General features: G+C 50.6%; 1 protein-coding gene across 1 annotated transcript; it reads left to right on the top strand.

Moving 5' to 3' along the window:
- Positions 1-2,792: 2,792 nt before the first annotated feature.
- SRXN1 (sulfiredoxin 1) lies at positions 2,793-9,655 on the top strand. The gene is made up of 2 exons (XM_081256810.1): positions 2,793-3,232; positions 7,318-9,655. Exons 1-2 carry the CDS (start codon positions 3,023-3,025, stop codon positions 7,519-7,521), a joined length of 414 nt encoding a protein of 137 aa, XP_081112936.1. The 5' UTR covers positions 2,793-3,022; the 3' UTR covers positions 7,522-9,655.
- The last annotated feature ends 2,979 nt before the right edge of the window (positions 9,656-12,634 follow it).

Raw genomic sequence — 12,634 nt, 5'->3', positions numbered from 1 at the left:
AGCTACCATCTTGGGACCATGAGGGGCAAGGCTGAGGATAAAAACCAGAATATGGAGGATAATGGTACAAAAAGCTGGAAAGAACCTGACATTGTTCAACTACCTCTTCGCCAATCTTGGATATGTCTACCTCCAGACATCTTAATTATGTGAAAATACAAGTCTTCTTAATGCTTAAGCCATTTTGAGTTGAATCATCGGTCTCTCAACATACAGAATTTGTTGCCAGGAGTTGGGGTCTCACTGGGCATACCATGATGAGAGATTCAGGACAAATCTCCATTTTTCCATCCTAGAAGCTGTTCCCCCTGCCTCTTCTTACTTTCTGAAATTAGGAAGTGGTTCTAAGAGGGACAATTTCCCTCTTCATGAAATTCTCTAATTCTCAATAATTCTGGGACTGAGGTGTGGGTGTTAGCTCTATATCCTGAAACAAAGTATGGTTTAGATGCTCAGAGGGATTATATTGTGAAACTGCAGAAAGAGAAAGGTTCAAGTCAAATTCATAATGGCCTCAGCATTCCAAGGTTTGCAAGAGATTAAAAACCCAACATGGGGCTTCCCTGGTGGCGCAGTGGTTGAGAGTCCGCCTGCCGACGCAGGGGACACGGGTTCGTGCCCTGGTCCGGGAAGATCCCACATGCCGCGGAGCAGCTGGGCCCGTGAGCCATGGCCGCTGAGCCTGCATGTCCGGAGCCTGTGCTCCACAATGGGAGAGGCCACAACAGTGAGAGGCCCGCGTACCGCAAAAAAACAAAACAAAACAAAAACCCAACATGAATGATCTTCAACAGCAAAATGGAGTATTGCACAATTCACAGAGCACTTATTATGTGCTTCTTCCCAAACCACACTCAACAACTTTGAGTGATGGGCAGCATTACCCCATTTTGCAGAGGCTTCAGAAAGTGTCCACAACTGGCCAGTGCAACAGCCACCCAGCCCGCCCCCAGGGATAACTTCTCTGCTTTTTCTCCAGCTGAGAAGGCGAGTATGCATTCCCCATGCATGTGACAACCAGGGTGAGAAAACCCACCAAACCAGCCTTGCCTGTCTTCAGCCAGGCCTGGGGCTGTGCCACCTCCCCGCTTTTGCTCAAGCTGTTTAGCTGGAATATCCCTCCTATCTATTCAGCATGTTTTATATGCCAGGTACCTTTCTAAACACTTTATGCGTTATTCTCATTTACTCTCCCTGGCAATTGAGAGAAGAAACCGAGGCACAAAGAAATTGCACACCCCACCACACACACACACACACACACACACACACACACACATGTCACACAGCTAGTTGGTGATGCAGCCAGGATTTAAATCCATGCCATTCAAGTGATTCCAGATCCTACACCCTAAACCATCACCTGCTTCTTCCCTCTCACTCTCCAGGACCAAGCCATTTTCCAGTGTGAATACCACCCCTCCAGGGAAACTTTCCTGGTGCTCTCAGTCAACACGGCCTCTTCTTCAGCACTCTGGGTGTCTGTCATGAAACCAGTCACCTTCCTTTTTTTTTTTTTTTGGCCTCACCGCGCAGCATGTAGGATCTTAGTTCCCTGACCAGGGATCGAACGCACGCCCCTTGCATTGGAACCGCAGAGTCTTAACCACTGGAAGGCCAGGGAAGTACCCCAGTCACCTTCCTTGATTACCACTATGTAAGCACTGATTTACCCCCAACCCTGCCCTCTATCAGCCATGATCTCTGAGTGTCCTCACAATCTCCTCACAACCATTTTACAGAAGGCTGATGCTCAGAGAGGTTAAGGAACTTGCCTGAGACCACACAGCTAGTGAGTGGCCAGATGGGATCTGAACCCAGTTCAATCTGTGCCAAAGCCGTAATGTTGCCATAGATGCTGATAAACACCTGAGATTTAAACCAGGAGCCTACCTCCCTCTGGCTCCAGAGGACACTGGGTGCTGAACCTGGGCTCAAGGGGATGGAGAGTTTTAAACAGAAGAGTGGGGATGGCAATCAGCATGTTTGGACCTAAGTCATCACCACCACCCCTTGCAGCTTTGGTGTCCTCATCTGTAAGCAGGTGTTTAAGTGGCCTGGGACTCTGAGCTCAGATAATCTGACTTTCATTTTCAGCGGCCCTATCTTGGACAAGTGCTTCAACAATCACACCTACTTCCTAGTGGCGCTGTGAGGATGCAACAAGACTATTATTGTGGAACTCCAGGGCAGGGCCCACACACTGTCAACATGATTCCAAAAGGCTCCTTGTTACAGTTACTTTTGCTGAACCGAGGCAACCAGCGGTGGGTTGAGAGAGCACTCTGGAGCCTGACTGCCTGGATTTGAACCCTGGTTCAGCCACTTACTAACTCCATGACCTTGGGCAAATCACTTAAAAAAAAAAAACTCATTGTGCCTCAGTTTCCTCATCTGTAAAATGGGAATAATAATCATACCTAGCTTGTAGGGTTGTTTTGAGGTTTAAATAAGTTAATGTACATGCAAAGTGTTTAGAACAGTGCCTGACACAGCACCAGGTTCAGCAGATTCGTAGTATTTCAAATGTCATTGGTATTATCACCACCTCCACTAGGGATCCAAAGGCTGGGCAGCCAAGAGCCAGGTTTTGCCGACTCACCCTCGCTGGGCAGGTCCAGCCCCCTCCAACCCGTGTCCCCGCCCCCGCCACCCGTGACCCTGAGTCAACCCCGAACTGTGCGCCACCCGCGCCCCTCCCGTCCCACGACCTGCAGACTCACCCTGAGTCAGCCTCCCCCGGCGCTTCCACTCCCGGGACGCCGCGCGGCAGAAGGGAGACGGCGAGGCGCCCCCCAGCGGAGAGCCGGAGCTCCGCACGCGTCCCGCAACGCCGGGAGAGCCGAGCGAAGGTCCCGCAGGGGCGCTCGGGGGTGGGCCAGACCACTGTGGGGCCAGGGGAGAGAGGCGCTGTGCGGCTGCGCCCCTCGCCGCCCGCGCGGAATGGTACAGCCCGGCCGGGGTTAAAGACCTGAGAGGAGGCGGCGCGTCCCGAGACCGCGCAGGCGGCGGCCGCTGCGTGATGGGTCTTCGCGCGGGAGGAGCCCTGGGCAGAGCCGGAGCTGGCCGGGGGGCGCCCGAGGGAGCTGGGCAGAGCGGCGGCGCGCCGGGCGGCAGCATCCACTCGGGCTGTATCACTGCGGTGCACAACGTGCCTCTCAGCGTGCTCATCCGGCCGCTGCCGTCTGTGCTGGACCCAGCCAAGGTGCAGAGCCTCGTGGACACGATTCGGGTGAGGCCCCGGGGAAGCCGGCCGCTGGGAGGGCTTCGAAGGAGGGAGGTCGCGCTGGACGCGAGACGGGACTGGTTCAGTCTCAGCCGGAGCACGGTATTTGCTGTGTGACCTTGAGCAAGTGGCTGGGCCTCTCTGGGCCTCTGTTTAGTCATTGAGCAGGGAGATTGGAGGAGATGATTAAAACAACGATCCTGATTCCTATATAGTACTTGAAGTGGCCAGGAGCTGTTTTAAGTAACTGAGCTTCTTCATGCCAACCCTATGAGGTAGATACTACTACTGTTGTTCTTCTTACAGACGAGGAAATGAGACACAAGAGGATTCAAGCAACTTGTCCAAGGTCAGGCACTTTAGAAAGTGGCACAGCCTGTCCCCAGTGCCCAGATGCATGGCCACCACCTTATCCTGAGATAACCTATGTGGTCACTTCAGGCAGTGGCAGTGGGATTGGGGGTGTCCTGTCTGCTGGGAGGGCCTTGTTTGAACTGGAACTGGGGAGGACGGAGTCAGCTGCATCACAGAAGTGCTCAAGAAGGCTGGGGTGATCCTGGCAGAAAATTCGGGGGAAGGAGGGGACGTGTGTGTCAGGTTAGGCCTGCATGGCATCTTGTCCCCCTCCCCCAGACCCTTGGAAGGTGGCCATGTGTGACCTACCAAACACCTCTACTGCTAGCCCGATTGTCTTTCAGTCCTGTAGAGTTTACACTGCTGTTCCCACTGCCTGGAACTGCTTCCCAGGTAGCCACAGGGCTTGCTCCCTCTCTTGGGTCAGGTGCCTGCCTCCCATCAGCCCAGGCCTCTATAGCTCTCCCCCTAACCTGAGGTATTTCTCCTTGAAGCACTTATGTCCACCTGAGTTACATTATACATTTGTTTGTGTTTTATTATCTCTCCTCTCCCTCTCATGTGAACTCCACAGGAGCAGGGATTTTGTCCTGTCTTGACTATTTCCATAACACTAGCACGGTGCCTGGCTGTTTGTGATGGATCTGGCCAGGGATGCACTCTCCCACTCCTGGGCCTTTGCACAAGCTTTTCCCCTGCCAGTAAAACTCTTTCATCTCTTTACTGTTTCTAACTCCTTTTTGCTCTTCCTGTCAGTGTCAGTGTCTTCCCTGACAGCCCCTGCTGGGTTAGGGGCCTCCTGTGGGCCCCCAGCCACCTGCATGCCCACCAGCATACCTCTGATCCTACTGGCTTGTAATGGCCTCAGTCACCTGTCTTCCAAGCCAGAACGATATGCTCTGTGAGGCAAAAACCAGGCCTCTCTTTGGTTACCATATGTGTTAGTTTTCAGTGGCTACTGTAACAAACACCAGAAACTTAGTGGCGTAAAACAAAGACAGATTTTATTATTTTATAGTTCTGTAGTTCAGAAGTCCAAAATGGGTCTCGCTAGGCTAAAATCAAGGTATCAGCGGGGCTGCATTCTTTTCCAGAGGCTCTAGGGGAGAATCCATTTCCTTGTCTTTCCCAGCTTCTAGAGGCCACCCACATTTTTGGCTCATGACCTCTCTCCTCTGTCTTCAAAGCCAGCAACATCAGACCTCCTCTTGTTCCTCTCTCTTCCACCTTTAAGGTCTCTGGTGATTACATTTGGCCTGTCTGGATAACCCAGGATAACCTCCCCATCTCAAGATCCTTAACTTAATTCCATCTGCAAAGTTCCTATGCCACGTGAGTAACATATTCACAGGCTCCAGGGATTAGGACATGGACATCTTTGGGGGCCATTATTCTGCCCACCCATCGTCACACCCCTGGTGCCCAGCACAAGGCCTGCCTGGCACAGCTGCCTCTCTTTGCTGCTCCACTGCCGGGCAAGCTGTGCTCCGCGCCTCACTTGCATCAGCTCCCTGACTTCATCAGCAGCCTGTAGGGTGTCTGTTCCCATTTTGCAGATGAGGAACAATGCCCAGTGTCAAGGCCACTTGCTTACCACCCCCGCCCACACTCCCCCCACCCCCCGCCCCACTGCCCTGTGTAGGAGCTGAGGTTCAAATTCAGGTGTGCCTGGTTCAAGGGCCCCAGCTTATAACTGCTGGGTCTTACTGCTTAATAATCATTTCTAGGATCAATGGAAGAATGAATCCATCAAAGCAGCCTAATAAGAGAGCCAGTGAGAGCCAGTGGTGGGAGGTCTTCTAGCAGCTCACACTTAATTCGGTCTCCCCCCCTACCCCATCCCTCCCTGCCCCAGGCTTTCCCTATGTAGAGGACTACGCATTCTCCATCTAGATGCTCAGGCCCGTAACAGGAAGTCAACTTATATTCTCTTCTTTCTCTTCTCCTCACATTCACCCCTACCCCGGGATCTTCCCCCTAAACATGTCCCAAACCTTTCTACCTCTCCGTGACCCCTCCATGCCCTCACCCAGGACAGCGACTTCTGGTGAATACCTGCTGAGGCCTCGCCTCTATCTTCCCTGCTTTTGCCTCTGTCCACTTCACCAAGCCTGCTTTCCCAGGACAACTTTCTAGAATGTTCTTCAGATCATGTCACCCTCCCCTGTTTAAAACACTCCAGGGCCTAAGAGGTATAAACGTTCAGTTATAAAGTAAATGAGTCATGGGTATGAAATGTACAGTGTGGGGAATATAGTCAATAACTATGTAGTATCTTTTTGTAGTGACAGAGGATTAACGAGACTGAATCATGGGGATCGTTTTGAAATGTATAGAAATATCCAATCACTGTGTTGTGTACCAGGAACTAACATAGTATTGTAGGTCAATTATATTTCAAAAACAAATAAACAAACTCTTAGGAAAAGAGACCAGCTTTGTGATTGACTGGGTGGGGAGGGGGGTAAGGAGAGGGAGAAGTGTATGAAGGTGGTCAAAAGGTACTAACTTCTGTTATAAGGGAAGTATTAGGGATGTAATGTACAACATGATAGACATAATGAACACCGCTGTACATTATATATGAAAGTTGCTGAGAGAGTAAAATCCTAAGCGTTTTCATCACAAGGAAAACATTTTTTTTCCATTTCTGTAATTTTGTGTCTATATGAGATGATGGGTGTTCACTAAACTTACTGTAGTCATCACTTCATGATGTTTGTAAGTCAAATCATTATGTTGTACACCTGAAGCTTACACAGTGCTGTATGTTGACTATATCTCAATAAAACTAGAAGAAAAAAATAAGATAAATAAAACGCTCCAGGGCCTACCCCCTGCTACCTTTCTGACCTCTTCTACTTCTCAATCCCCCGAGTCCACTCTGATCACACTGGCCTCCTTGCCATGCCTGCAATACAGTGAGCTTGTTCTGGCCTCAGACCTTTTGCATTTGCTGTTCACTCTGCCTGGAATGCCCTTCCCATGGGTAATACACAGTGTGTATTACTGAGCACGTTCCATGTGCCAAGTGTTGTCTGAAGCAGCTTATGTCTATTAACTCAACCCGACAGTTCTATGAGGTGGGTGTGTCATCTTCATCCCCATTTGATAGATGGGGCAACTGAGGCACAAATATGAATTGCCAAAGGTCACAGAGCATTTAAGTGGCAGACCTGAGATTTGAACCTGGCAGTCAGGCTCTTTCTTTAAATGACTCCACCTCTCTGTCTTCCCCAGGGGACTTCTCTGTGTTCAGGTCTCTGCTCCACTGCCACCTCTGAGAGGCCTTGTGGACCCCCATCCCCGTCATGTCAACCTGCATTATTGTCTTCATAGCATTTATCACTCTAACATTCACTTCTCCATTCCATCAGCCCCACTAGACCAAAGTCCCATGAAGGCAGGGGCTGTGCCTGTACCTTATTCCCAGAGTCTAGAACAGTGACAGGTAATATACATGTGGTCTGATAAATGGTTAACAGCCTGGGTGGGGGAGCCCTGATTTGTAGCATCTGCCCATTCCCCTGGTGTAAATACTCTCACCGTGGCTGAGAGTACCAGCTACCAAGGTGATGTCAACCAACTGACAGTTGCCTCTGTAACAGTTGCCTCTCACGAGCCAGCACGAGCCAGCTTGAGCACCTGGAGGAGCTCAGCCCAGGTTAATAAAGTCTGCTTTGCAAACTGTCCAGCACTGTGCCACGCTCATTCACCTTGCGCCCTCTTCTCTCCAGGAGGATCCAGACAGCGTGCCCCCCATCGACGTCCTCTGGATCAAAGGGGCTCAGGGTGGTGACTACTTCTACTCCTTTGGGGGCTGCCACCGCTATGCGGCCTACCAGCAGCTGCAGCGAGAGACCATCCCTGCCAAGCTTGTGCAGTCCACCCTCTCAGACCTAAGGGTGTACCTAGGCGCTTCCACGCCGGACTTGCAGTAACAGCCTCCTTGGCGCCAACCACCACTGCCACGAACCCAGAAGACACACCTGGCCTCCAGTGGACTGAGCCATGCAAAGGTGTAGCAGGGATGCATTCTCTTTGTGCCTGGGGGGCAGGTCTAACTCGAAGCACCCTCTTTCTTAGCTGCGAGACCTTGGACTCATGACTGAACAGTGTGGGAGCCCCACTTCCCACCTCAGGGAAAATGGGTCGTGTGTTTGCTCTTGAGGGGTTATTGAGAGGGTGAAATGAGAAAGGAGATGGGTTTGGAGAGCCACATGCTGCTGGCTCCAGATTCCCAAGGACAAGGATCCTTTTGCATTTCTGTCTCTATATATCATATCATGTGAATACATTCATCTGCAAGTAAAGGAAAGCCTAGGTTCCAGTGGCTTAAACACAGAGAAGTTTGTTTTTCCACATAGCATGAATTCTGGAGACAGTTGGCTAATGGTATTGGTTTAATAACTCAGCAAAGTTATGGCACACGTCTCTGTGATCCTTTCAGCCTTTCCCACATTGCATGTCACTTCTTGGTCACAGGATGGCTGCTGTACCTCCAGCAATCATGACTGTGTTCAAGGAAGAACGGAGTTGGGGAGGAAGAAGGGCCCAGCCAGCTGGACCTGTCAACTTCTATCATAAAGTCAGGCCTTTTTCAGAGGCCTGTTTCCTGCTGTCTTCCCCTGTGTATTTCTACTTAGGTCTCCTTGGCCCAAACCAGGTACAGTCGCCACCCCTAGCTGCAAAGAAAGCTAATACGGCAGGAACACAGCTGTCAAACAGTTTAGTAAATCAATCATATACCATCCCCTAGAACTGGCACACTGCCTCCTAAATAATATTGGAATCCCATTAACAAGAGAGAAGTGAGGAATTGTGTATCAGTTAGCCGTTGCTGTGCAACAAACCATTCCAGAACTTGGCAGCTAAAAACAAGTTGTATATTTACCTAAAATTCTTTGGATTGGCAATTTGGGCTGGGCTCATCTGGGCAGTTCTGCTGATCTTGCTTAGGGTCACTCATGGGGTTGTATGCAATCAGCTGTCACCCCAGATGGGGCTGGATGGTCTTGGATAGCCTGACTCACTTGTCTGGCAGTAGGTAGGCTATTGGCTGGGTGACTTGGTTCTCCTCCATGTGTCCTCTCCAGCAGGTTAGTTCAGGCTTATTTTCATGATATCATCAGGGCTCAAAGAGAGAGGGAGAGGGAGGGAGGTGTGTGTGTGTGGAGGGAGGGGAAGAGGAAGGGGGAGAGAGAGGAGAAGCTCCAAGGGTTTTTTGAGTTTTAGGTCAGAATTGGTACAACGTCACTTCTGCTAAGTCCTTCTGGCCAGAGCAAATCAAAAGTTTGGCTTAGATTCAAGGGCTGGGGAAACAGACTATACCTCTTGGAGAAGCTACAAAGGATTCGTGGCATTTTTTCCCACCTATCACAGATGACTTTGGATAAGCAAATAACAGTGTTTCTTTCTCACTGTTCCTCTCTCTCTTGTATGGAGCCTTGCTGTGTCCAGGCTGAGGTCACTAAGACACTAGACACTGTCCTGGCCCTGCAGAGGGAAGGAAGTGATGGGGCAGTGGGTGGTCTCTCCCAGGGCTGGGCGCACTCTAGGAGGGGCATCTCTCATCATCTGTACTGGTGGGTTAGGGGGAATGGGTAGGCCAGGTGGGACGTTCCAAAGGGACTTCTGAAATCCTAGAGTCCTGGGGGGAAGGGAAGAGATAGAGGAAGGGTGCAGAGTGAGGCGGGCCTTGCTCTCACTGCCCTGCTAAGGGAACTAGGTCACTTGCTGTTTTCAAGCTTCAGTTTCTCCTGCTCAGTAATGAAGACAACAGCTCTCCCACCCATTCTCTGTCCCAGGGAAAATGACTGAGGTGACCAATGGAATTTAAAACGTATGTAGTCATAAATGCTGTGTGATATCCTGGATTGGATCTTGGAAAAACAACAACAAAAGGACCTTAATGGAAAAACTGGAAATCTGAATGAGGTCTGGATTTTAGATAATTTTATGAATGTTGACATTGGGGTAGGCTGGGTGCAGAGTATATGGGAACTATCTGTATTATATTTGCAACTTTTCTGTACATTGAAAATCATTCCCAAATAAAAGTTTATTTAATAAAAAGGGAGGCATAATTGCTTTAGACCAATGGCTCAGGTTCTCAAACGGGTTTGCTAAGCACAGATGGCTGGACCACACCCCCAGAGGTGCTGATTCAGAAGGTCTGGGATGGAGCCTGAGAATTTGCTTGCCTGCCAAATTCCCAGGTGATGCTGATGCTGCTGTTCAGGGACCACAAGGTGAGAACCACTGACCTAGATGGCATCAATTATTTTCAAATATGGTGACATTCCCTTCACCTCCAATGGAGAAGAAAGAGCTGGCTCCCAGGAGATCCATGTTCTGGAACCAGCTTGTGCACCAATTCCATATGAAATTGGACAGGCCCTTCCCTGGCGCTTTTTCCAAGCTGTCTAATGGACTTTACCCCTGAGGTTTGTAGTGAGGGTGAGGAAGCTGAGGGCATGCTTTGTAAGCTGCTGTCATGAGGTGCCACTGTTTCATGTAAGAAACCTGCACCCACTGAGGTAGAGTAGCACAGTGGTTACCCCTTCTTGAAAGGACTTTCCCTTCATACAGATAAGGCCCAAGCAGGCAGTGCTAGGCATACTGCTAGGCACTGGGAGGAGGCTGCACAACAGACTTGGAGCGGGAGGGATTGTCGTTCTTAAGGAAGAGGAGCTGGGTTTTGAAGGGTGAAACCTGCTGGTTGCTCTCCGTGGAGGCTGAGAGCTGCATTTCCCACTTAGGCCAGCAGGTGGTGCTGCTTTCTGGCCTGCCCGAGCTAGGCTGGGCCTCCAGCCCGCAGAGCAACTGCTGTGGGAAGGGGATGGATGGAGGGTGTCTGGCTGTGAGGGATGCCCGTCAGCGGCCCAGAGGAGCCAGGGGTTCAGGTAGGAGAAGGAGACCCGGCTGGGAGTTTGGAGTTTCAGGTTTACTTACCTGTCCAATCTTTCTCTGTGGCCTTGTACACATCATGGCCTCTCCAGGCCTGTCTTAGGAGACTAGGGTCTCTACACTGGGTGTGCTATGTCAAATGGTCTCAAGCTCAGCAAAGGCGGCACCTCCTCCAAGAAGCTTCCAGATCCTCCAGGGTGAGCTACATGCCTCTTCTGGGGTCCCCCTGATCCAAAAGTGTGTCCCCTCCCAAAACAAACTACTGCCCCAGGGAACTTGCGTCCAGTGAAAGGCAGTGTGTAGGGACCCCTTATTTCCCTTACTGCCCTGGGACCAACCGTTTCACCATGGTAGACTTTTTTAATGTTTCATTTTCACAAGTTATATGTGCATATATTCACCTTTTAAACATTAAGGTAGCAAACTGCTAAATAATTAAATATTAACAAAATAAAATATGAGAAGCAAGCAGAAGCCCACCATGAGTCCTAGTGCCTCCCTACTCTTGGCAATTATCTTCATGAATTTGGCGTATACCCTTCCAGACCTTTTTCTAACTTAGTAGCTGTGTGTGTGTGCGTATAAGTAAGGAATGTTTTCTTTTTTTACTTTCTTTTGCAGATCACATTTCTTCCCTGGCGATGCACCTTAGCCATCCACCCCATTAGTGCCTTTGCTCTTCTCAGAGTATCCCTCCTGGTTGCTTCCTCAGAGGGGCCTTCCTGACCATACTGTCTAAAACAGCCCCCTCCCCCATCATTTTATCATGCACTGTTTTATTTTTTCATGGCATTTATCGCACTCCCTGCAATTATCTTCTGTTTCTGTTTATGACTGTCTCGTCCACTAGAACGTAAGTTCTTGAGGCAGGACTTGATCTGTCTTATGACCATAGGCCCAGTGCCAAGAACCACCTGACACATAGCAGTTATTCAATAACTATGTGAAATGAATAAATTCCACATAGGTGTAGCTCATTCTTTGAATTGCTGCATGGCATGCCAGGGTCTGTATATAACCATGTATTATTCATTCTCCTGTTAACGGCCATTTGGGGGGTTACTGTTATTTGCTGCTGTGAACACCTTCTGCCATCAACTCTGTGCTCACTCAATTGTGTACATAGGAGTGGGACCACCTAGCTGGTGCATAGGTGCTGGCAAATTGCTCTCCAGATTGGCTGTTCCAAGTGCCTTTCCCAGAGTTTGGGGGGCAGCTTTCCATCCCTGCACTCCAGCCGGTGCTTCTTAACCTGTTTTGGGTCATGAACACAGTTGAGAATCTGAAAGAAATCTGTGAGCCCTTTCTCCAGAAAGACACACACACACAAGTCTTTCGGGCAATTTATGGGGATTCGATGGCCTCATCCCCCAGGGGGCCCTGTGTCAAATGGTTAGAATCCTAATTGTCTCATTGTATGGACAGGAATGCTGAGGCACACGCAGATGGGGATGTGAATGAATTAATAAATGGGATCTAGTTTTAGGAGGGTAAAGTGGTCAGACCCTGATCTGTCTCCAGTCAGAAAAAACACCTGTCTTGGAGAGGGTGGGGGCGTGCAGCCCTACTCTACCCTCGACCAGGGGGCCCCCAAGGATGAGCTCCAGAGGCTCCCTGGGCTAGGTCTGGGCAGCTCCACCTGTCAGCCCTGGCAAAAGGTAGGCCAAGTCTGGCATCCAGGGTCAAAGCTGGGAACCGGATAGGGGCTGCAAGGCGTCTCTCCCTGCCTCCCAGACAAGCCACATTTGCTTCCATGTTCCCAGGCAGCCTCTGGGGTTCGCATCCCGACTCCAGATCTTCTGTCGAGCAGGAACATAGGGAGTGCTCATCACAGAAAGGCCACCACCACCACCATCATCGTCATACCGTCATCACCACTTCCATACCGGATGCAGTCGTCCCGACAGGTGGACGGGGAGGAAATTATCTTCCCTGTTGGACAGATGGGTAAACTGAGGCCCGAAGCGTAGCAGCGACCTGCCACGGGGGCCTGGCGAGCGCAGCCGGGTTAATCGGCCGCACACACGGACCCCCCGCCGGCCCATCCGCCCCGCCCTCCCCGGCGGCCCCTTCCCCGGGCCTGACCCCCCGGCGCTGCCTGACAGATGACCTCAGCTGCCGCCAATCCATTGGTTCCAGCTCCCA

Source organism: Mesoplodon bidens, assembly GCF_964165515.1.
Source record: "Mesoplodon bidens genome assembly, chromosome: 15".
Taxonomy (NCBI): Eukaryota; Metazoa; Chordata; class Mammalia; order Artiodactyla; family Ziphiidae; genus Mesoplodon; species Mesoplodon bidens.
Note: the sequence above shows the minus strand (reverse complement) of the source record. Positions and strands in the feature narration are given on the sequence as shown.